We start from the raw sequence: 24,803 nt of genomic DNA, 5'->3' as shown, positions 1-24,803 counted from the left end.
GAGGCTCCTGGCCGAGAGGGGCGCACGGCAGGCAGGCACAGCCCCAGCCCCTGCTGCTGAATCCACGCCAGCCACGGGGAGCCTGGCTCCCCCACACTCAGGGTCTTATCACCGCTCTGCTCGGCGGAGCCATCTGCTCCTCCCTGCGTAGGCCCCTTTCCCAGAACACCTGCTTGGGGCCCACCTGGAGCTTCGCGTCCTCCTGAGCATCTGGCAGTAGCAAGGTCTCCAAGGGGCTTGGGGGGCGGGGCATCTCTCCTGCTGGGGCCCCAGATCCGCTGGGACAAGTCCTGCCAGGGAACCTGGATGCGCATGCCTGCCAAGTGATGCAGACTCACCCCATCTCTGAGCCTTCTCCTTCAGCAGCGAAGTGCCCAGGGCAGCTGAGGGGGGCTGAATGGAGGGAGGTCAGTGCCCCCTATGGCTCTCACCCCCACCCCTCATGCTATAGACTGAATTGTGTTCCCCCAAATTCATATGTCGAAGCCCTAACCCCCAGTGTATGGTGTCAGGAGGTGGGGCCTTTGGGAAGTGATTAGGGTTAGATGAGGGCATGAGGGTAGAGCCCCCACAAGAGGAAGAGATCAGAGTGCTCTCCTTCCCCCCCCTGCAACTATGTGAAGACACAGCAGGAAGGCAGCCATCTGCAAGCCAGGAAGGGAGCCCTCCCCAGAATCTGACCATGATGTCACCCTGATCTCAGACCTCCAGTGTCCAGAACTGTGAGGAAGCAATGTCTGCTGGTTAAGTCACCCAGATGGCAGCTGGGCAGACTAAGACACCTGGAGTGTTACCTTCCCAGCTTTCCTCCTGAAAAGTGCTCCCTAAACCCACCACATAAGGCAAACTGTACAGGCTCTAGAGCCCCCATCGCTCCTGCCCACCAGCAGAAGGGCACAGATGAGGGAGGGGGAAGAATAGACCAGGAACTTCCAAGGTGGCTCCCAGGACCCAATTTCAGGTCTCCTAGAAGTTGTGGCCATCAAGAGATAGAACTCCATAGCAACCTAAATGTCCACTGACAGATGACCAGATAAAGAAGACATGGTACACATATACACTGGAATATTACTCAGCCACAAAAAAGAATGAAATAATGCCATTTGCAGCAACATGGATGGACCTAGAGATTATCATACTAAGTGAAGTAAGTCAGACAGAGAAAGACAAATATCTTATGATATCACTTATACGTGGAATCCAAAAAAAATGGTACAAATGAACTTATTTATAAAACAGAAATAGACTCACAGGCATAAAAAACAAACTTATGGGGGCTTCCCTGGTGGCACAGTGGTTGAGAGTCCGCCTGCCGATGCAGGGGACACGGGTTCGTGCCCCGGTCCGGGAAGATCTCACATGCCGCAGGAGTGGCTGGGCCCGTGAGCCATGGCCACTGAGCCTGCACATGCGGAGCCTGTGCTCCGCAGCGGGAGAGGCCACAGCAGTGAGAGGTCCGCGTACCACAAAAAAAAAAAAAAAAAAAATTTAAAAATCATTTTAAAAAACAAACTTATGGTTACCAAAGGGGAAAAGGGACAGAGGGATAAATTAGGAATTTGGGATTAACAGATACACACTGCTATATATAAAATAGATAAACAACAAGCACCTACTGTATAGCACAGGGAACTATATTTCATATGTTGTAATAACCAATAATGGAAAAGAATCTAAAAAAGGATATATGTATCTGAATCACTTTGCTGTATACCTGAAACATTGAAAGTTAACTATACTTCATTAAAAAAATTTTTTTAAGGAAAAAGATGATATTTTTAACCCATTTACAGATGATAAAACTATGGGGAAAAAAAGAGAGAGCTCCATGCCAAGGGAATGACTCTGTGGTGGGGTTCCACAGCCGCAGGCTGGAGGGGAGGGGAAGCAGCATCAGTAGGAGCGGGCCTGCCCCCAAGGAGCTCTAGAAAAACCACGTAAGAAGCTGCCATCCCCCCAGGGAAGCCACTGAAAACGGTACTGAGGCCACACACTCTTGCAGATTATAGGGGGATGACCACAGGTGATCCGACAGGTCACAGAGGCAAGATGAACCAGAGAAACAGAAATGGCAAAACCAGAACTTCCCTGGTGGCGCAGTGGTTAAGCATCCGCCTGCCAATGCAGGGGACAGGGGTTCGAGCCCCAGTCCGGGAAGATCCCACATGCCACGGAGCAACTAAGCCCGTGTGCCACAACAACTGAGCCTGTGCTCTAGAGCCTGCGAGCCACAACTACTGAAGCCCGTGTGCCTAGAGCCCGTGCTCTGCAACAAAGAGAAGCCACTGCAATGAGCAGCCTGCGCACCGCATCAAAAAGTGGCCCCCGGCTCGCTGCAACTAGAGAAAGCCCACGCACAGCAGCGAAGACCCAACACAGCCAAAAATAAATAAATAAATACATAAATTAAAGAAGAAAAAAAGAACGAGCAAAACCAGCAGCACTTCAGTTCCCTCCAAAGCAACCTGAACACTCTCCTCCTGGGAGCCTGCGGTGGATACAGCCCCAGCCGACCACTCCAGGCTACTTCCCAGGGATGCAGGGCTGGACCTGGGTGGGCCTGGCAGCGAAACCTCAGATCCTTAGGACGGCCCTGAAACCAAGCTGAAGCACCCCCACCCCGCTCCCCCAGCCCACAGACAAGAGGTGGGTCCTCTGGGCAGCTAGGACAGACGGGAGGGGTGTGGACGTCACAGCCCCACGCCTCCCTTGTCTGGCCCTGGCACCTTGCTAGCTGGCACTCTAAGGGCAGCCGGCACAGGCCTAAGACAAGCGAAAAAAATCAGTAATACTCAGGCCCTCTTTCTTTAGAAATTTGGCATTTTGCTCATCGTAATTTTTCGCATGGATTTTGATTCTTTAGAATTTGAATTAGAATATTATTTATCTTGATGACTGATGTTTTTGGTACCCCCTAAGGCATGTGCCAGAGGCGGTGCCTCCCTCTCCTCTCTGCCCTGACAAGGCTGTCAGTGAAACACCCCTCCGTCCCCCACCAGCGATCTGGAACCAGCCTGGCTCCTGAACTGGGGCCAGCACACCGCATGTGTGGAACAGAAATGGTTTACCGCGTGGAGCACTGTGTCCCTGGGACAAATGAGAAGGGGGCGTGGGCCAGCCCCAGTCTGACGTGGTGGCCTCCCCACACCAGCTCCCCACGGCGAGCCACAGGCCCCACCTCTCACTGTCGCCACGCTAGCTCTCTGCTTGTGCCAAAGACCCCGCCTCCCTTCTCCCCAGCTGGCCTCCACGGCCCCTTTGCGCAGGATTTCTCATCCAAACTCCGGCCATCGGCCCAGGAACCAGCAGACGTGGGCTTCCTGCTGCCTGCAGCTGCGGGCACCCCGACCCAGGCTGGTTGTTTTTCTCCCAACATCATTAGCTCTGCCAGGAGCAGAATGAGCCCAGTGTTTATGCTGACCTTGTCATTTCACAGAAGAAGGAGAAGAAAAGACATGTGAGGAGGAAACCATGCCAAAGGGACTGGATATGGGCCCTCTCCTCCGTCTCCCCCGCCCCGCCTGGCTTGGGGGAGCAGGCAGGCTCTTCCTTCTGCCCTGTCACCAGCCCTGGCTCCGCTCGCGCACAGGGCTGGCTCAGAAGACGTCTGGATTTTTCTTTGCTTTGGAAAAAGTAACTGCTCTCCACTCCTCACCAGGAGCAACGGCCCTGAGGCTTCTTAGGAAAAGATTCCTGCAGGGAAGCGCAGGCATCTGAGACCTTTCGTGATGTCTGTTGAGTCTTGCCTCATGGCTGGGCAGTTGGTTCTGCCACCAAGATCCCAGGCCCCAAGCCCCCCAGCTGGGGCTCTAAACTCCCCGGACCCTCTACCCAACAGAGGTCACCTCCCGGGCCTCCTGGCAGCCTGTGACTTCCAGGTCTCAGGGCCGGAGTCTGGAGCAGCAGGGAGAGGACCTGGTCTGCCCAATGAAGTCACTGTCTCAACTGGACAGCTACATGTAAAAGAATGAAATTAGAACACTCCCTAACACCATACACAGAAATAAACTCAAAATGGATTAAAGACCTAAATGTAAGGCCAGACACTATAAAACTCTTAGAGGAAAACATAGGCAGAACACTCTATGACATAAATCACAGCAAGATCCTTTTTGACCCACCTCCTAGAGAAATGGAAATAAAAACAAAATAAACAAATGGGATCTAATGAAACTTAAAGGCTTTTGCACAGCAAAGGAAACCAAAAACAAGACCAAAAGACAACCCTCAGAATGGGAGAAAATATTTGCAAATGAAGCAACTGACAAAGGATTAATCTCCAAAATATACAAGCAGCTCATGCAGCTCAATATCAAAAAAGGAAACAACCCAATCCAAAAATGGGCAGAAGACCTAAATAGACATTTCTCCAAAGAAGACATACAGATTGCCAACAAACACATGAAAGAATGCTCAACATCATTAATCATTAGAGAAATGCAAATCAGAACCACAATGAGGTATCACCTCACACCAGTCAGAATGGTCATCATCAAAAAATCTGCAAACAATAAATGCTGGAGAGGGTGTGGAGAAAAGGGAACCCTCTTGCACTGCTGGTGGGAATGTGAGTTGGTACAGCCACTATGGAGAACAGTATGGAGGTTCCTTAAAAAACTACAAATAGAACTACCATATGACCCAGCAATCCCACTACTGGGCATCTACCCTGAGAAAACCATAATTCAAAAAGAGTCATGTACCAAAATGTTCATTGCAACTCTATTTACAATAGCCAGGACATGGAAGCAACCTAAGTGTCCATCGACAGATGAATGGATAAAGAAGATGTAGCACATATATACAATGGAATATTAGCCATAAAAAGAAACAAAAGTGAGTTATTTGTAGTGAGGTGGATGGACCTAGAGTCTGTCATACAGAGTGAAGTAAGTCAGAAAGAGAAAAACAAATACCGTATGCTAACACATATATATGGAATCTAAAGAAAAAAAAATGGTCGTGAAGAACCTAGGGGCAAGATGGGAATAAGGACGCAGACCTACTAGAGAATGGACTTGAGGATATGGGGAGGGGGAAGGGTAAGCTGTGACAAAGTGAGAGAGTGGCATGGACATATATACACTACCAAACATAAAATAGATAGCTAGTGGGAAGCAGCCGCATAGCACAGGGAGATCAGCTCGGTGCTTTGTGACCACCTAGAGGGATGGGATAGGGAGGATGGGACGGAGGGAGACGCAAGAGGGAAGAGATATGGGGACATATGTATATGTATAACTGATTCACTTTGTTATAAAGCAGAAACTAACACACCATTGTAAAGCAATTATACTCCAATAAAGATGTTAAAAAATAAAATAAAATCATTACCAAAGTCAATGCCTCATAATTCACTCCCAGCAGGTCGTCCCTAAAGCACCTGCACATACAATCAGATACTGAGGCACAAACACTTGGTCAAGTTAAACAAACCACTGAATACAGGAACGTTTAAGAAGCACTTCTAGAAAACCGAATGCAGAGAGCTACCTTTTCCTTCTTGGCGATCTCCATCCTGGCTCTGTCATCCAGCATTTGTACCACAGCCCGCCTGGGGGAGCTGGAACCCCTCAGTGTTCCCCAACGGGCTTCCAAGGCAGAAATATCCCCAGGCTTCTCCCAACCAAGGGTCACGGCCGGCCCGAGTGTCTGGTAGAATATGGTCCACCTTCTGGCTGGCTTCTGGCTTGAGGTTCAATCACAGAGTTTCCTCCTTTTCATTGTTCTCCAGCAAGCCTGCCAGCCTTCTCTTCTGGGTCCTAGTCGGGACCCTTCCCCACTGAGGCCTTGTCAGGCCAGGTATCGTCGGGGCAGGGCCATTGCCGGGCTCCAGAGCTGGTCAGCACTGGTCAGCTATCTCTCCGGGCTGTGCTGAGCTGTGACAGCGTGGTGTTCTCTAGACAGACTCAGCAGAAAAGGTCTTCTTTCCTCCTGTGGCTGGGGGACAGCTTTTGAGTAATTAAGCTGTGGGTGACTGTTCTTTTCTCACACCCCAACCTGCTTCCCTGAGGCTCAGTCACGGCCCAACACTTCCTGCTCTGACCAGGTATGGAGTGGGGAATTCTCCTGCCAGGGCTTTCTGCGCTCCTGCGAGGGCCCACGCTGCCATGGCAACCAGGAACAGGCCTCTGCGCTCACACCCTCCAGCCTCTGCAGGGCTGACCATCCTGTCATTAGAGCTGCCATGCAGAAAACTGGGGCTGATGGCAAAAGGCCTCCATCCCCATCACCATAGCGACAGCCCAATCGCCTTATCACCGCAGACTTTGCCACCTGTCCAGTTCCCAGGGCAGGGTCACAGGGTCTTCCAAATTCATGTCCTAAGGAGGAGAGGCCCCCTTGAGTCTGGGAACCAGAGGAGAGGGAGCAGGTGGCTTAGCCAGTGGCATTGCCACACGTGCTCAGGCCACCTTCAAGCTTTGGTCACTGCCTTCCCTGACTACCATCTGGAAACATGAGCTCTGCTGGGATCCAGCAGAGGGAGAGGGAAGGAGTGGCCGGTGAGACCTCTCCAAATGGATACGCTGAAATATTTTTAAACCAATTTCGTATTGATGGTCATCTGGGCAGTTTCCGTTTTCCCCTGTTATAAATCTTGGCCTTTTACCAGGGTCAACACGTGCATGTGTTTCTTCTGGATGCTTCCTAGAGGCTGAATTGCTAGGTCCAATGCTGGGCACATTTTATGATTGTGCAGACAAGACTACATTGGCCCCTTCAAACGGCTTCACCAATTAATCCTTCCAGCATCATTAGGAGTTTGACTCCATGCTGGCCAGTCCTTGAGGTGATGAATCTTTATAACTTTTGCTTATCTGTCATCTCATTATCATTTGAATTGCAAAGTGCTGGACACCTTTTCATATGTTTATGGTATTTGTATTCCTTTTTCTAAGGATGATTTGTTTATATTACTTAACTGTTTTGTTATTGAATTGTCTTCTACTTTTCAATTTGTATAAACTATTTTTATATTCCATCCATAATATCTATTAATCCTTTTCTTGTTGAATATGCTGTATTACCTATTGCTAAACATATGGCTTGATCAATGGTGTCTTTTAACACACAGAAGTATTTCTTTTTTATGAATTTGGCTTGCTTTCTTTTTTTGAAGCTCGTGTCTTGTTAAGAAAAGCATTTCTGGGGGCTTCCCTGGTGGCACAGTGGTTGGGAGTCTGCCTGCCAATGCAGGGGACACAGGTTCGAGCCCTAGTCCTGGAGGATCCCACAGGCTGCGGAGCAACTAAGCCTGTGCGCCACAACTACTGAGCCCGCACGCCACAACTACTGAAGGCCGCGTGCCTAGAGCCCATACTCCGCAACAAGAGAAGTCACCGCAATGAGAAGCCCGTGCACTGCCAACGAAGAGTAGCTCCCGCTCACCGCAACTAGAGAAAGCCCATGCGCAGCAACTAAGACCCAACGCAGCCAAAAATAAATTAAAAAAATATTTTTTTTAAAAAAGAAAAGCATTTCCCACCCAAAATTAGAAAAATGTTCTCCCACATTTCCTTGTAATATTTTTCCAATATTTAAAAAATGTTCAGCACTCTGGCCCCTCTGGAATTTGCTTGTGTATAGTATGAGGTAGGAGTCTAACATTTGCTGGCTACCTTTTCCCCACTGATTTGTATTGATAACTGCACCACAGTTTATGCTCCATTGTTGTATTTCTCTGTTGTGAGGGAACGGCTCTGCTCTGGTCACCTTGCAGGTGTCCTCAAAGGCCACCAGGCCAAGTCTGGGACCACAGCTAATCTGAGCCTGTCAGAACACTTTGTGATGCTCCAGGAACTGAGGTTGGACTTGAGAGGAGCTGCTCTGAGGCCACCTCCCACTCTCTTCCACATCTGCCCAGGAGGCATCAGGAGGGTTTCCCCTCATCTCTGGTTCCGAGATGCGAGGTTTTCTGTCCCTGCCCCCAGGGTGTAGCTGCCATCTAGAATGGGCTCCCAGCCAGACGTGATGCCTTGGGGTGACTTGAGGCGCAGGCATCCAGCTCTCTTTGGTTGGGTGTCATCCTTTCTGGTGCATGGGACAAAGATGGGAAGTGGCACATTTGGGTGCTTTTTTTCTTTCTTTCCTTCCTTCCTTCCTCTTTCTTCTCTTTCTCTCTCTTTCTTTTCATTTTGCTGCCTGTGTCAGCAACAGACTGTCTAAATGTAAAAGTGGATCTTGGTACTCTGCCTGCCTTGGCCTCAGCTCTATGACCTGGATGTCTCTCTGTCCGTTCCTGTAGATACCGCATTCTTTCAGTTCGCACTTTTCAGTTTTTTGATATCTGGTGGGAAGGGATCCCTTCCTTTTATTTTCCTACAAAATTTTCTTTACCATAAGGCTTTTATCTTTCATATAAATCTTACAATCTACTCTTCCCATTTCACTAAAATAATGCTGCTGATAATTTCATTGGAAAGGCACTGAATTTGTGGATTTGGGGATCCATTTTAGAGAACAGACATCTTTATAATGCCAAGTCTTCTCATTCAGAAATGTAGCCAGTTGCCCTGTTTGTTGAAGTCTTCTTTTATGCCCTTCAGGTGAGCTTCATTATTTTTCTCTTATAGATCGTATGTATTTCTTATTAGATTTATTCCTAAAGAAAGGAAATATATTTATATGGAGGAGATATTGTCATGATAATTATACTGATTAAAACATTTATGATTCACAAAGTACTTTTGTATTCATTCTGTCATTTGATCAGACAGTCTTGGGGCAGTAGGCAGGGGTGGTATTATTTTTACCACTTTCAAATGGGTTCACTGAGACTGGGGATGTTGAAGGATTGGGCTGCAAAGGCTCACCATCCCCCAAGGACAGGGGCCAAGGCAGTCCTCATGCAGAAGTCCCAGGTCCTGCTGCATAGCCCTGTGGCCTCCCTGGCCACAGATGACTGGAATGTCACCTGATCCAAGGGCAGCCACACTGCACACAGGTCAGAGCCTTGGGAGTGACCTCACAGGAGACATTTACCCAACAGGGACTACTTGAAACAACAGGTGATTTTACGGGGGCCTCAAAGTGGCAGAATCTCTGAACATTCAAGTCTCCACAGGAAAGTCCTGCATCTTCCTCCCTAGGGTGAGGCAGAGGATGGTACATTCCTGGGGGAAGTATCTGTGGTGCAGGAGGGAGGAGCGTCTTCAGGGCTCCCCTTGCTTCCTCCCCCCCCCCCCCCCCCCGCCCCTGCAGCTCCGGGACCTTGTGCTTCAGCCCTCACTCTGCTAAGCCCCCATCACCCCGCCTCTCCCCAATTTAAACCTGCCTACCCTGGTTAGCCTATCACTTCTTGCCATTCTCCTCCTGCCCTCTTTGTGTCACTCTAGTGAAGCTCATATAAACATATGTATTTCATCTTCTATGTTTAAGCAGAAGTTTGTACCAATACTGTTTGGGGTTCGCTGACCTTTTTAACCTGGGCAAATCCCATTGCTTCTCCCAAGTGTCAAACACGAAGTCCTGGGCTTTGCTCTAATTGGACGGCCTACCCTGCCGGTGGGGGGAGAAGGTCTGCATTGATTGGCTGAGATGTGGGTCAGGTGCCCATCTGTAGACCAGTCTCTGAGGCAATAGGGATGGGATTGTGTTGATTGGCTCAGACTTCCTGGCACCCATGTGGAACGGGGGATTGTGGGGATGGAGGGGGGTGGGGAGGGGGCTCTATCGCTTGCACTTTCAGGTTCTTAGTCGTGACTTTTCCTTTATGATGACTCCCATCCTCGCTTTCTGCTCTCAGAGGTCCTGGGGACCAGGCTGCTGTGAGGTCCAGACTCCTCTTTCATGGTGGCCGGCTCTGCCCCTTTTCCAGGGCCTCTGCCTGCCCCCCTTCCCCCCTTCCTATTCTGCAGACTTTCTCCCACTTTCTGTGCAGGGCAGCACCCCAGGAGTAAGGGTGCCTCAGGTCAAGTCACCTGCCTAAGTGACCATGTATCCAGAGTGGGCTACACATCCATCCCTAGATCCGGAGCAGGGGAGGGGTGCCTGGTGGTACAAATACAGCTCCTGGGAAGCCCCTGCAGGAGAGGCAGTTCTGAGGGTGCCCGTCCCTCTATTTCAGGGAGCTCCCAGCTGCCTCCTGTCTTCCTTGGCTGTGATCTCTTCCTGCCCACTGCCTCCAGGTAAACCTTAGAGTATACCCGGTCCTCTCCTGCTCTGTCATCTTCTGTTCCCTCTCTGCTGGTGGCAGAGCCATGTCTGTGCCTGTCTTCCCTGTGGCCTGGAGAACCGAGTGGGAGCACAGGACACGTGGGTAAGCAGTGGTGGTAGTCAGCAGCCTTCCTGGGGGCTGGGTCTGCTAGTAGACCCCAGTTGATGGCATCAAGTCCATGCTCCTTAGACTTGGTGAACGACTCAGAAGGTGTAGGGGAGGAATAATTCTCCTCTGCCCTCTTTGGCTCTCCAGCTGGGCCTAGGAACTAAGCTGACATTAACAGGAGAAAGGCATACAGGTTTTATTTAAATTTTTACCTGTACAGAGGCGCCTTCACGAGAGAATGAAAATCCAAAGAAGTGACCAGAGAAAAGGCTTTTATACTTTTATAGAAAAAACAATAGTGACATGCTCTCAGCTCCTTTGGAGGCCTGAGCACATTGGTGGCCCCTTTCAGGGCCCCTTTCCTGGGCAGGCTGTGGAGGCTGGGCTAGGGTTAGAGTGAAAACAGCCCTGCTGCCCTGGCCTTGACTGGCCGGACAAGGGGGTATGGGGACCGAGGCCACTGAGTGGCTGGTTTCCCCCCTGGGCTGGGCCTCCTGGAGTATGCCCCTCAGCCAGCTTTTATCCAGCTCCCTAGAGGGTTCCACTGTGCAGCTAAATTGAGTGCCTTCCGAGAGCTGAGCAAAGCCTCAAAGGTGGGTGGCTGCCTGCCTTGCCCAGTGGGGGCGAACCTAGAGAGCCTCAGCCATTTGTCATGGGCAGCCTTGTTCCAGTTCTGTCTGCAGGGCCCAGCAAATGAGGGGGGCCAGGACTCCAGAGAAATGCGCCATCCCCACAAGTGTGGATGCTGCATGCATGACGTCAGCGCCCTGCCCTACAATCTTTTCTATCCCCATAATTGCAGACTTACAGGACAGCTGCAAGAATGGTACAGTGAAACTCCAGGATACCCTTCATCCTGACTCTTTAAATTTACCATATTTGCTTTACCCTCCATATGTATCATAGATCTGGACCCTTTAAGAGCATGTTTCAGACAGGATGTCCTTTTACCAGAGTACTTGTGTGTATTTCCTAAAAACAAAGAATTCACTTACATAACCACAACACCATGAGCAAAATCAAGAAATTAAAACATACAATACTAACCTGCCATCTATAGACCTTCCTCAGATTTCAGCCTACCATCAAATCTCCACTTCCCACAGCCTGCAGGACACCTGTAACCCACCATGACCTCTCCTTTTTGTCATGAACGGTAACAATACACGCAATCATCATTGTTGTTACTTGTTAAACAGCTACTACGACTAGAGCTTGGAACATAATGTCTTATCATTCCCAGCAACATGCTTATGGAAAGGGTATTTTTCCAGTTTTACAGATGAAAGAGAGAAAGAGACTCAGAGGAGTTAATGGTTTGTTCACTTTTGTGGTTTTGTGGTTTGTGGAAGTGCTGGGACTGAATCCAAGTTGGGTGACAGCTGGGGTGTTGGAGTGGAAGGTGGGTCTTGCTATTCAGTAAGATGGATGAGCTTGGGGAGTTGGTAACCACATAGGCCAAGTGAGGCTTTCTGGGGTGATGGAGGACAAGCAAGGCCAGAGAGGAGGGAGAGCGCTGCTAGAGCTGTGAAAGTTTGTTACGTGTTTTGGTGTTGACGTGTGCCTCTTAGGAGCAATTTCCTTAACCTGAATCTGTTTCCATGTCTGTAAGGTGGTAATAATATTTTCCTCTGTTTTTGTGAGGATTAAATGAGGACGCATATGGAAAGTGCTTGGTGTAAGGGAAACTTCAAGACAATTACTATTACATGTCACGTGAATACACTTAAATCTATTCCAACCCAACACTGTCCTCCTGATTCCTCCTTTTGTACGACTTTTAGTGGAAGGAAAAGGGACTTTGAGAACTGTCTTCAGAAATGGCTCTCACCCGCCCCCTATAGGTCAACCATGTCAGCGCAGTCAGGATGGGGCTGCACTAGCAGCTCTCCACCATCCCGTGACACTGGCCTGGCGTTGGCCAAAGTCTGTTCTTAACGTTTAGTACCAACATGGAGGGGATGTGGGAAAGCTCTCTTCACCCTCTGCACTTGGAAAGAGCCAGGGAAGAGGGTCGGTGAGGAAGGTACTGAGTGAAAGCACGTGGTGGAAACTTCCTTCAGCCACAGGAATATTTAGAGCAATGGTTCTCTAAGCCACTGTTCCCCAGGGTGCATTTGGCAATGTCCAGAGACATTTTTGTATTTTTATTTATTTGTCTGTTTGTTTATTTTTGGCCACACGGATGCAGGATCTTAGTTCCCGACCAGGGATCAAACCCGTGCCCCCTGCAGTGGAAGCTCAGAGTCTTAACCACTGCACAGCCAGGAAGTCCCACCAGAGACTTTTTTTTTTTTTTTCAGTACGCAGGCCTCTCACTGCCGCGACCTCTCCCGTTGCGGAGCACAGGCTCCGTACGCGCAGGCTCAGCGGCCATGGCTCACGGGCCCAGCCGCTCCGCGGCATGTGGGATCTTCCCGGACCGGAGCGCGAACCCGTGTCCCCTGCATCGGCAGGCGGACTCTCAACCACTGCGCCACCAGGGAAGCCCCAGAGACATTTTTGGTTGCCAAGTGGCCGGTGGGGTGCCACCAGCATCTAGTGGGTAAAAGGCCTGAGATGTTGCCTGCAATGCACGGACAGCCGCCAACAACAAAGAATTATCCAATCCGAAATATCAACAGCGACAAGGTTGAGACACCCTGATTTAGGATAATGTTTAGAGTGATGCCGTTGGTTTTTCAAATATTACCATCTCTTTCTCATCATTTCAGATCTGGCTGCTTCTAGCATGATAGTTGTGTAACCTTTCTGCCAACTTCCAAACACCAAAGTCCTTTCACCTGTCCTGCAAGATGCTTTCGGATAACACACCATTTAACAAACAAGAAGCATGAAAGACGTACTACCCTTAGGGAACTGAGCCTCATTCATCCCCATCCATTGAAAAAGCATTATTCCAACATCTCAAGCAAAATGAAGTTTTCCAAGTCACGGTAAGCCAAGCTGCTCCTTCAGTTTGGAGATGAATTTCTGCCCCTTTTGAGGTGAAGTGGCTCTGCTACTCTGTGAGGTCAGCAGTTTGGCTCCCAAATCAGTGGTTAGACATCTGGTTTCCCAGGTGGTGGGCAGGCTCAAGAGCCCTCACCCCTGCGGGCTTGTGCTGAAGGGACCTGTGTGACCAGGGACTTGCTCCCAGGCAGGCAGGAGGAAGGCGTGGTAATGGCAAGAGAGGACTCAATCATCTGAAAATGAGAGGCATGCCTTCAACTCCCGGGAGGTCCCTGCCCTTCTTCACTCAGAAAGGAGATATGATCCACAAAACACTTTCCAGGAACAGCAGTTCGCCCATAAATCAAAGTCCCTTGTGTGGGGTTTACAAAGCCCTAGCGTGTGGGTGGGGCTCTGGGTCTCACCGTTCGGAGGGAGGACAGCGCCGGGGGACACAGGCGACCCTACAGGACTCAGGACGGACCGGGAGGAAGCGAGGGCCCCTGGGAGAACTCAGGACGGCCAGGGTGAAAAGGACAGGCCCTCGCAGAGAGAAGGACAGCGGGGGAAGACTAAAGACTTACGAGCAGCGAGCCGGCCAGCCTACGAAAGCCCGAAGGGCGGGGACCGACCTCAAGCGCACGCGCAGCACTCTGCCCCGCCCCCTCGCCCGTGCTTCCGGCTGCTCCTTTCTGCATCCGGGGCACGAAAACCCTACGTTAGGCCTCGGGCGACGGCCTCTGACCGGAGCCGGAAGTGGACCCAGAGCCAGGCGGAGAAAGCCGGCGGCCGACCCGTCAGCAACCTGTGGTGGTCTCGAGGGGCGGCGCCGAGCTGCTCCCTGCGAGCCGATCCCGCGGCCAGGCGGGTAGCCGACCCGAGGGCGCGGCGCCATGAGGCTGTACAGCCTCAGCGTCCTGTACAAAGGCGATGCCAAGGCGGTGCTCCTCAAAGCGGCGTACGACGTGTCCTCCTTCAGCTTCTTCCAGAGGTCCAGGTAGGCGGGCCCAGGCGGGCGGCGCCCGGGCGGGGAGGCCTGGGGTCGGGGTTGGAGCCGGGGCTCGGCCTCCCGCAGTGGAGACGGCGGTGGCCTCTTCCTCGGCCTGCGGACTGTGCCTCTGAAGATTCATGGTTTTTTCGATCGCAAAAAGCCTTATCCCATCGTAGAACGTAATGCTGTAATCAGGGTTTTTCCAAATTTCTGTCGTATAAAAATTATTAGGGGGCTTTGAAAAAGTGCAGATTCCCCAGGTTCACGTCCAGTGGAGGCCCAGCGATCTATATTTTAAACCAGCAACGCCCACTTAGTGATGCTGATCTAGGAAGTTTACGTGCCACTCCTTAAGAGCCACGTTTGTATTATCTGGTGGAGCTTTCCAGCAATTACGTATGAGAGATATTGGTATACTGTCGTATTTTATGGGTGAAGTCACTGAGGTCCCAAGAGATGGATAGCAAACCAGCCAGGACCCCAACGCAAATCGTACCCTCTTTATGGTTGGGCTTTAGTGGTACAGAAGGGTTCTACGGTGAAGATTTGGAAGGAAGCGTGGGATTTGTAGCGCTTACAAGCTTTTGAACGTTCGTGAGGCACTTTAATGCAATCAGGTGTGTGTTAGAATTACCACAGACACTTCCAGCCTGTTCGTGGGAGGGATGGGGGTGACTCAGGCACAAAAGGAGAAGGACCCTACAGAGTCTGGGTCTGTGGTCATCCAATCTCCGGGTCTGGGGGAATCTGCAGTCTGGATTCTGTTTTCGCTGCTTCAGTGCGGCTGTTTTGTTCTTAATGAGAGTGGCTTACTGGCAGGATCTCAGACAATTCCTCTTGTTATTTTGTCGAAACTTTCTGCTTCTTTCTGCGTCCTTCTTGGCACTTCTTAGCTATCGTTATCATGACCTCTAGTCTCTGTTCTGTGTCCCTTCTTTTCTGTGATCGAACTTTGGGAGCTAACTTGGCTCATTCTGATTCTTTCACTTTTTCTTTTCCCCCTCCGCACGTATACTGAAGATCCTCGGAGAGTTCACTGTGGGACTGTCACCTCACTGGTTTGCGACACCCAGACCAGTGTCAGATGATTAACACAACTGCGATACTGTAGGGACATCTCTACCAGTGCCTCTTAAAACAGCACGTAGTCCAGCCGAGCTCACTGTTTTTCTCATAAGTCCTCTTCTCTTCCATCCTGCCTGCCTCGTGATTATCAGAACCCAAGCCTCAACCCTTCGAAGGGTTTTCCAGCTTTTCTGGCCCTTGTAGGCAGACTCTCACAATGAATGCAGTTCTTCATTTGTCTAATTATAGTCCTGCTCTAAGCTCTGTCTCTTTTTAGCTTTACTGCAAGGACTTCCTTATTTTCAGACTTTTCTCTAAGGGATCATCTTGATCCCATCACCCTCTCAAGATAATAATAACAAGTAATACTGTGCGCCAGGCATCGTGCTGAGTGCTCATCTAATCATCGCAGTAAATCTCGATTTATAGATGAAGCCTGGTGCAGTAAGTACCTTGCCCCGGAGGTCATACGTCTCATAGGTGGTGGAGCTGGGATCCCAGCCAGGGAAGTCCCCTCCCGAGTCCTCACTCGTCTGTGTGGTTCTCTGTGCGGTTTCAGAAGTACCCACATCTGCTGGGGCTAACTGTGGACTCCCCAAGTCACGGCCCTGTGCTGACGGCCCTTTACATGGCATTCCCAGTCGGAGGCTTCTTGTTAGCTCCCCTCCCTCCAGCTGGACCGTCGTCACCTGGGACCCTTCCTTTCTGGCCACATCTCTCAGTGGGGCCCGTGAGCCACCTCCTCCCTCTCAGCCTCTGTGCGAGCCATTTTCCGTTTCCTTGTCTTGTCTGAGCTCTTGTCCTGCCTTCCTTCCAGAGTGCCCCGGGCTCATACGGTGGATTTGCCCCAGCAGACCGGAGGCCTCGTTCTCTGCCAGAGCCAGCAGTCACTGCGGACATGTCGCATTGCCGGGTTCAGCCAGTGGCAGCTGCCATAACTGACTGCATCCGCCGAACAGTTGTTGCTACTTACGTTATTCTGTCGCAGATTTTACTTGTCCCCGCTTCTCAGAAGTCAGTGGAGCCTTGAAAACAGGAGCTGGCTTTTGCTTCTCCACTGTGCCCCAAATCATACACTGACCAAAATGTTAAATTAAGTATAACCTGTAGAAAGTTCCCTGGAAGTCTGGAAGTGGTTTGTTTGAGCGAGCTAGGTAGCAAGCAGATGTGGTTTGAATGGTCTTGGTGATTTCTAATTACCTGTATTTGTGATCATTGACAGGGTGTTTATTATTTCGTCCTAAGGTTGGGAGGGAAAGGAATGAAACCAAGAAGCAGTGTCTCCTTAGTGTATATGCTCAGAGGTCCCTTTCCACTGTGCTGGGGACAAGGTGACAGGAACAGGTAATATGTGTTGTGTTTCTTAGCGTTCAGGAATTCATGACCTTCACAAGTCAGCTGATTGTGGAGCGCTCCTCGAAAGGCAGCAGAGCTTCTGTCAAGGAACAAGGTAAGAGGACCTGCTACCTTGTGAGTGTGTGCTGGCCTGGCTGCCCCACCTCAGGCAGCTCGGAGCTCGATCAGCAGGAGTGGTTGCCGCGTGATGAAGTGGGCTACCAGGACCCCACTCCTCTGCTAGCTGCTCTCTTCCCTCCTCCTCGTTTTCCTGTTACGCAAAATTCTATGCCCACTGTTGGTGTCGAAGTTGCCTGGTTAAAATCACCCCCAAAAGCTTGGACTCGCTTAAGATTGGGGTCCGCCTCTCGGAGCAGTAAGCGGCCTTCCTGCTGTGTCCTCTTTCCCCTCTGGAGTCGTAGACATCTCAGGAAAGGATGTCCACCCAGCCCTGTGGAGGTAATACTGTATTCTGTGCTGCTTAGATTTTTGCCCAGGAATCTGGAAACTCATTATTTTTTCCTCTTGACCTTAGTTTTCTCTTCTTCATGATTCAGGTTTCCTTTAAAAATTTTTAGACATTTATTTTAGAGGCATTTGGTGAGCTGTGTCATCTCTGAATCCTTTTAAAGTGACAAAAATTAATTTCAGGGATTGTGACTATTTTGCAGAAGCCCTTGTACCTTTTGATAATTTGATGACTTCAGCACATGCTTGAGACCCCAGCCAGCCGTGGCTAATTTTTTTCTGGATGGGCTTTGTCTCTTCCTCCCATCCTGCCCCGTCCCCACCAAGGCCCACCAACAGAGTGGAGCAGGCTAGGTTGCTGTAATGAGGAAGGCTGAGGCCCTGACAGGTGATTTCTAAGAAAGTGGAGGCTGCTTGGCTTGGCCAAGGTTCCATCAGCTTGGGAGCAGAGCACAGCAGAGCCCCAGAGGGCTGCAGCTTCCCAAGATACAGGCGAGCCTGACCTAGAGCTCAAGGACGTGACTTGGACATGCACCTGGGGCCCTGTTGCCTGGGATGTTTCTGCACCACTGGTGCTCCTTTAGACCCTGGCTTTGCACGCTGGGCCTTGGGGCATTCACTCACCCTGCAGCAGGTGTTGGGCCGCGCTGCCGTCAGAATTACACGTGCTGTCCTATGTGCAGGGCCTGACCATAAACCTCACTCAGAGCCGCTTTGTTGGCCCAGGAGGCAGGAGCCCAGCACTGTAACGCTCTGACTGGTTTTGGTGGTGAGAAAGTCTAAAGCCCTCACGTCACCGTGTGTCTGGCCTCTTGTCTCCCTAGAATATCTGTGCCATGTCTACGTGAGAAACGACAGTCTGGCGGGAGTGGTCATTGCTGACAGTGAATACCCATCCCGGGTGGCGTTTACCTTGCTGGAGAAGGTGTGTCTGCAGCTCGGCTGGACTATACTTGGACAGACGAGTGTGGACTGGGGCCGGGAGTGACGACAGGGCCCAAGGCGGAAGGGGCGAAATAGTGTGTCCAAAATCAACCTGTTCTCAGCTTTTCTCCTCACCCTAAACCAAGAGAGAGTCTGGGAGCCTCCCAGTCCCGTCCGTCCCACCCCACCGTACCCCCTGCCCCTGCCGATTTCTGCTTCTCACCCTACTAGTGTCCCTGGTGCTGCCTTGACTCTTTATGTTGGCCACAGAGTCGCAGCATCTCTCCTTCCGAGAGGGGGCCCTCACGTCAGCTCTGGCTGTGCTTTTGCCCCCGTCACTCCTCTTGCTGGCTCTTTTCCTGCCTCTGCCCTCAAAGTCATGACTTTCATTTCTTTCTGAAGAAAGAAATGCGTGCTCTGCCCCGTGACCCACGTCCCCTCCTCCCCTCTTCTGCTCCGACAGGCTCGTAGGGCACACACTGGGCCCCTCCCCACCTCTGTGCCTCTGCTGCAGGAGTCCCCCTGCTGGCCCATCGTGCAGTTACAGCAGCTTCTTTCCCTGTGTGGGGCTAGCGCCGCCACGTTCTTCAGTGTGTTTGTGTGGTGCTAATGATAAACTCCTCAAAGGCCCTGGCCTCACATCCCCCAAAACAGTCATACACTTATAAGCACATGAAATCTGGTGGCTGCTTAAACTCAAGGGACCTAATTACCTTTCTGAAGAATTGTTTTGGAAAATTAGAGGGCCAGTATCCTTTGTTCTGGAAATTCGTAACCTGATAAAAGTGGAAATCTGTAGTTTGAAATTCTAATACTTCTGTCATTCACCAGATGAGGTTCATATGAGGCTAGGCATCCTCGGTTTTTAATTCCCAGAATACTGAGGAAGGAGGAACTTGAGCTTAGATCTTCCCCTTGCCATTAGCCATCCTCCTCTACCCTCCTCCCTGGGTCCTCTCTTTCGGATGAGCACAGCAGAGGGGAGGGCGTGTTGCTGAGCTCCTCTGTCCTGCAGGTACTGGACGAATTCTCCAAGCAGGTCGACAGGATAGACTGGCCAGTTGGATCCCCCGATACCATCCAGTTCGCAGGCCTGGACGGTCACCTCAGTAGATACCAGGTAGGATGTAAAGACTGTGCCAAAACTGCGTGAGACAGAAGAGCCGGTGGCCCTGGTGGCTGTGGCTCTGGGTGATATGGATGTTGATGTCCTTTTGAAAAACGCAGGGACCCACATTAAGACCTGGAACCCGAGCTCCTAGGCAGGCTTTTGCTTCTCTATCATGTGGTTAAACAGCCTGTGTTTTTTAACTTCTGAAAGTGTGTCCAGCTCACTTGGTTTTGAGCCCCGTTTTCCAGGTGGCCACTCCAGTCCTGACATGGTTTTTATTTTTGGTTCTTTCCTAGAACCCCCGAGAAGCTGACCCCATGACTAAAGTGCAGGCTGAACTAGATGAGACCAAAATCATCCTGGTAAGTAAGTAAGTAGGAGAGCAAGTCCCCAAACTGAGGGGCAGAAAGATTTGCCGGTAGGCAAGCCCGCGTGGCCGACACTTGCTTTAGTTGTAGTCGAAGCACTTTTCTGAAAGTGGTGTTTGCCCCCCTGTCCCCGTGCGTCAGAGGCCTCAAGGCCAGACTCACTCAGACAACCCTAGCAGGATCCCTCCTGCGCCCCGTCTTGGTTAGCGGCACCTGTTGTTTGAGGGACCCAGCATATTCCCGTCCCCACTCCCTGTCTGGGTAGTTACTGGGTTCGGGGGATCTGAGTTCTGTGGTCCTGCCTCTGCAGTGCCTGTCTTAGCTTGAGCCACTGCCCAGCAGGCGCCTCCCTTTCAGGGTCTGGGTCTTGGCACAGACTGAGGCTCACCCGCTCTGACTAAATGCAGGCCCGGCGTTGTCAGAATCAGGCCTGTTTTAGAAGAGCAGGAACCCTGCATTTTTAGCTGAAATCTCCTGGTTTGTAATTGCTTCAACATTTTTTTAAAACGCTGAGCTACCTTTGGCCCTCAATCAGCACTGGCTTTGATTCTTGGGGCCTCTGCCTCTGACTGGTCCCCTGGCTTCCTGCCTCCCTCCAGTCTGTCCACTACACAGTAGCTGTTGATCTGTCACTCTTCTGCCTGAAGTCCTTGAGCAGCTCCCAAGTCAGCTCCAGGATAAAGTGCAGGCTCCCTGACATGGTCTCGCACCCCGTGCCCTCCCTCCCTTTCCTGCCTGCCTCCTGCACGGGCGCCCTGCACTCAGGCCACCAGGGTACTCGGAGGCTGTACAGGCCCTTTCCGAATGTCGCTGCATTGTCACTGCACGTTTACGTGAAGCCTGACCCGTGTGCGAGCTCCCAGGACTGGGAGCTTATCCTGAGCTTTACGCCCCTGCTCACAGAACAACGCCCGGCTTAGGCTTAGGGCGAGGGCTTAGCCAGCGCCCGGCAAGTAATGGACACCTAAGTAGATGGATATAAAACCCAGGAAAGGGGACTTCCCTGGCGGTCCAGTGGTTAGGGCTCTGCACTTCCACTGCGGGGACACAGGTTCGATCCCTGGTCAGGAAACTAAGATCCCGCAAGCTGCGCAACACATCCCCCCGAAAATTAAAATAAAACCCAGAAAAGGTGCCCAGACAAATGCTACCCCAAATATAAAACTCCTACCAACGCTGGCTCAGCTTTCATGCACATCTGCATCTCCTGGGGTTGGACTCAGGTCTGGGGCAGGACCCAGCAGGCTGTGTTCTATAAAGAGCATCCCAGGGGCTCCAAGCCTAGGTCTTCTAAACCATGCTTTGGATAACGTTTGGGGGCTTTGGAATGAAAGTTAGATGTGACAGTTTTCAGGCACTTCTCGTCTTTTGTGACATGTTTCTGCACGTTTCCTAACCGAGCCCTGTCTCTGCCTTCTGCTGCTTCAGAACCTGCGCACGTGAGCACCACAGAGCCCGTGGTGGACACACACACACAGGGGGACACACACTCCCTGTCTTTCCTTCTCTCTCCACTGCACAGAGCAGATGGGTCCTGGACACCCAGCCCATTCTGGCTGCAGTGATAAAATCTGGATTACTGGTTATGCTACCTTTTATCCCGTTCATGTCTTGAGCCAGTTAACTTTTTATGGTGGAAATCTGAGTTGCTCAGCTGTGTGTAGAGATAAAGCACATTTTTGCTCACTCCTCATTCTGTGCCGTTTCACATGTGCAAAGCTAGGTTCGTGCCACTTGTTCTGAAGAGGCCTCTGAGGGCCCTGCGGCTGCCCTAGCAATGGCCGTCTGGGGTGGGAGTGAGTTGGCCACTTCCTGATGGTCCTGGCAGTGGGGCTGGGGGCTCTTCTGAGGGCCTCCATCCCTTCACCCGTTCAGAAAGGGTCTGTCTGCACTGCCTAAGTGCAGAAGTGCTCTCGCAGAATTGACAGTAATGCGATTTAGACACAGTTCCCCTGGGGGAACAGGAAGCGCTCTGTGCAGTAGGAATGTGTGTGTATAAATACAGGCGTAGGTGATCCCTCCTGGAGTGTGGCTGGCTGAGCCTGTGCTGTGGAGGATTTGGGGGAAGTGCTTTATGTCCCAGTTAGAACCTTCTAGATTCTCCAGGAAGGTCACTAGGTCCTGTCTCCTCCACAGGTCTGGGACACTGTGTCTTGATGCAGTGGCCCAGATATGGCAGAGGGGCCCAAAGGAAGTGCTTTCCTGTGACTGAGCTTCACGAGGGGGCTGGCGTCTACTCACTTTGTGAACAGAGCAAAGTGTTCTTTTCTGTTTTTCTTCTTGTCCAGCACAACACCATGGAGTCTTTGTTAGAGCGAGGCGAGAAGCTAGATGACCTGGTGTCCAAATCCGAAGTGCTGGGAATACAGTCTAAAGCCTTCTATAAAACGGTGAGTGCGGCCCGGCTCCCGAGCACCCCTTCCCGAGAGCAGTGGCTGCGTGCTCACCACTAAACAAGTCTTCCTTGGAACGTTCAGTAACGTGGCCGGTCAGTAGCGGCAGGTTCACTGGGGCACTGTGGGAGCCTAGGTGAGCTGGGGCCTTGCCCCGCCCTGCCTCCGGGCTCCCCGCTCCCCAGGCCGGAAGGGTGGGCCCCGCATCCCTGCTGCCTGCCCAGGAGCAGCAGTGCACCGCCTTCCAGAGAGTTCCTTATGTTCCTAGTTAGCTTCCCTTCAGCCGAAGGATTTCAGTTTGAACAGCGGGGCGCTGCGTTTACTTGGTCCATCCACACACACATTTGCGCTCACGTGTGCCTTGGAGGGCGATGCCAGTGGGGCTAGGGGGCATCTGTGAACAGGAGGTGAGAGGGAAGGTAACGGAGGCCCCACAAACGAAGTGTGAACCTCTCTGTTCTCTGAGGACATCCTCAGTAAGAAACACCCCTGTGGGTTAAGACAGCTTTACGGGGAGATGGGGCCGGAGCAGAGGAAGAGACTCAGCCACCCGACTTAACGTTCCTGTTCTTTGTACTTGGCTTAACAACAGGAAGTTTACTTCCTTACTGATAGCGTTAACGGAAGGCGGACAAAATAACTTCAGGGGTATGAACTGCTCCTGGACAGCTTCGCTCCAGGCGTCACGGACGGGCCGGTTCTCTCTCTCTCTCCTTGCGATTCCCGGAGCCCCCGGTAAAGCCGCCCAACCCCCGCGGAGCCCCCAGTGCTATGTGTGCCGAGGTCCACCTCTTCAGCTCTTCTTTGTCTCTTTCCAGGCCCGGAAGCAAAACTCGTGCTGTGCGATCATGTGATAGCAGCCGGCAGAGGCCCCTGCGCTGGAACGCCACCGTCACTCACATCGGAACTGCAGCCCCCAGGGAGCAGACCCACCGTGGAACGACCCGAGTGGGACAGACTCAACTTTGGCTTTGGAGCTCGTGGGAGGAACCGAAGGGTGGAAGGGACCTGGGGGTGGGGAACGTTCAGATTCACATGTCTAGTAATTTGAGGCCCCCTAAACGTGTATTTTGGGGCCGAATGAAACCATAAAGCTCAGTGACTCCTGTAGATGCTGCAGGGCTCGTTTCTACCCCCTGGGAAGGACGTGTGCAAGGCCCATGGGGGGGGTCAGAGCCGGCTCTTTGTTGATCTTCAGTACACCTTTGGGTTTTATCTGTACGCTAGCTGTGTTAACAGTCCGGTGAGCGGGGTGCCCTGACTACAGGGCTGGGGTGGGACAGACAGCCACTGCGGGCGCAGTGGGCGTGGGGGGCGCCGATGGGGGCTCAGGCCAGCGTGTCCACGTCGGGAGGAGACAGCCACTGGGCTTCACAAGTTCTGAGACCTTGTTTGCGCTCCTGCTGAGATTGACTTTCTGCAGTGCCCGTCCAGCGAGCTCCACAGAGATGCCTTGGAAGTTCGGGAGGGGCGCCTGCCTGGACTTGTGGTCTGGCTTTGAACATCTGGATCATAGCAGGGTGTGCTGTAGGCTCTCATGAACAGGTTTCACTTGCCTTTCTGGTGACAAGACTGTCCTGACAATCACCTGGGACTTAACACACGTCTTAGCAAGTGACCTTTACTGTGGCCACCACTACCAGGCACCAAGAGAAGGTGCCAGCCAGCCCGGGGGCTCCCAGCACCCCACTTACGGTCTGAGCCTTCCACACTCCAGCCCAGCCCCCTGCAGAAGCACTGCTGAGCCCGCACCCCCCCCCCCCCCACCCCAGCCACCCCCAGCAGCACGAGGCCCACGGCTCTGAGGCCCAACCCTGGAAACAGACACGCAGAGCAGCCCAGGCAGTGGCCCGGGGGGCTCTGGGCCCTTCTCAGCCTCTCTGGTCCCTCGACCCCTACTGCCATGTTCCAGACTGCCTCCTGGGGCCCTGCTGCGCTTCTACACAAGCTCGGGATGCCCCTGCGGGACTCAGTCTCCGCGGAAGCCCCTGCTGGGGTGGTGTCAACCAGTGTGGTCTCGTCCCTGGGTGTCCATCCCTGTGCACTCTGTTCTTGCCCTAACTGGGAGGTCCCACTGCCCTGACAGGAAGTGCCAGTGGCTGCGAGTTCCCTTGCTTGGGCCAGAAGGTGGGATCCGCGTGGCTTCCGAGGACCCCACCCGAAGAAATTCACCTGCCAGCTGCCCTTTTTCTCTAAAAGCAGCCTGCCCGTGTGACTCCTACTGCCGTGGATGCCCCTGAAAGGCGCAGACCCAGCCTGCTCGCTGGCGCCTGAGGTGGCCCTGAGCTCCCCTTAGGAACGATTTGAGCTTTGTCTGACTCTCCTCCCACTTCGGAGGATACTGGGGAGGAACTGGGGGTGGGACTGGCCGAGACCCCGCATCCGGCATTTCCCCAGCTCCTCTTGTATTCTAATGTTAAATCGTTTGGCAAAGTGTATTTTAATAAGTGCCGCCTAACTTTTTCTCTCTGTGTTCTGTCTGAAAGGTTCGTATCTGGATAAAGTTGACTTTTGAAATTCCAAAATAGTCCTGTGCTTTGTTGGAGCCCCAGGGACCCCTTTCTGCGGGAGCCCTACCCCTCCGCGCTGTGCGCCTGCAGAGTGTGGGGTCCCCTGTCTTCTGGGGCAGTTCCTGTGGGGGGAGACAGCATCTCCCTTAACCCCCCACCCCCTGCTCCCCTCCCCACCAGGCCCAAGCGGTCATCTCCCCTCAGACTTTTCTAGCAGGAAGTGGGTGACGGAGCCGCAGAGCAGAGAGAAGCCCTGCTCTGAACCCTGTGACCTGGTCCTCACTACGCCTGGGAGGCTGCCGCACAGCCACAGGGCCGGGGCCACGCAGACGGGAACCCCTCCAGCGCGTGCCATCTTTGCTGGGGTGTGGGAGCTCCCTGTGCTCCAGGCATCCTTGCAGGCCTGGGACTCTCGTCCTCGTTTAGGGAACGTCCTTGGCAGC

At 52.2% G+C, this 24,803-nt stretch overlaps 2 protein-coding genes across 5 annotated transcripts in view; one reads left to right on the top strand and one right to left on the bottom strand.

Annotated features, from left to right (window-relative positions):
* The window catches only part of GCK (glucokinase), a 55,736-nt gene extending 41,945 nt beyond the window's left edge, over positions 1-13,791 (bottom strand). Inside the window, exon 1 of one of the 2 annotated variants that reach the window (XM_029233209.1) lies at positions 13,780-13,791. Coding sequence is in view for 1 of the 2 variants with exons in the window: in XM_029233208.1 (XP_029089041.1) it covers positions 5,494-5,538 (45 nt within the window). In the remaining variant the exon portion in view is untranslated. Of the gene's footprint in view, positions 1-5,493; positions 7,286-13,779 lie in introns of those variants that run through there. The other variant, XM_029233208.1, reaches the window with a different exon arrangement.
* YKT6 (YKT6 v-SNARE homolog) lies at positions 13,470-24,370 on the top strand. Of its 3 annotated transcripts, XR_003795150.1 has the most exons (8): positions 13,470-14,192; positions 16,619-16,701; positions 17,879-17,979; positions 18,994-19,098; positions 19,386-19,451; positions 21,746-21,847; positions 22,443-22,585; positions 22,669-24,370. XR_003795150.1 is itself a non-coding variant. In XM_029233211.1 (7 exons), exons 1-7 carry the CDS (start codon positions 14,089-14,091, stop codon positions 22,488-22,490), a joined length of 609 nt encoding a protein of 202 aa, XP_029089044.1. In that variant the 5' UTR covers positions 13,470-14,088; the 3' UTR covers positions 22,491-24,370. The 3 variants fall into 3 exon arrangements, 2 of the variants coding, with proteins under 2 accessions (XP_029089044.1, XP_029089045.1); XM_029233211.1 differs by having other exon boundaries at positions 22,443-24,370; XM_029233212.1 differs by lacking the exon at positions 22,443-22,585 and having other exon boundaries at positions 13,476-14,192.
* Positions 24,371-24,803: the final 433 nt, after the last annotated feature.

The sequence above is a fragment of the Monodon monoceros genome, unplaced genomic scaffold (genome assembly GCF_005190385.1).
Source record: "Monodon monoceros isolate NGI ecotype Baffin Bay Population unplaced genomic scaffold, NGI_Narwhal_1 Super_Scaffold_2, whole genome shotgun sequence".
Lineage (NCBI taxonomy): Eukaryota > Metazoa > Chordata > Mammalia > Artiodactyla > Monodontidae > Monodon > Monodon monoceros.
The sequence above is the reverse complement of the archived record's forward strand: the minus strand, read 5'-3'. Positions and strand labels throughout refer to the sequence as shown.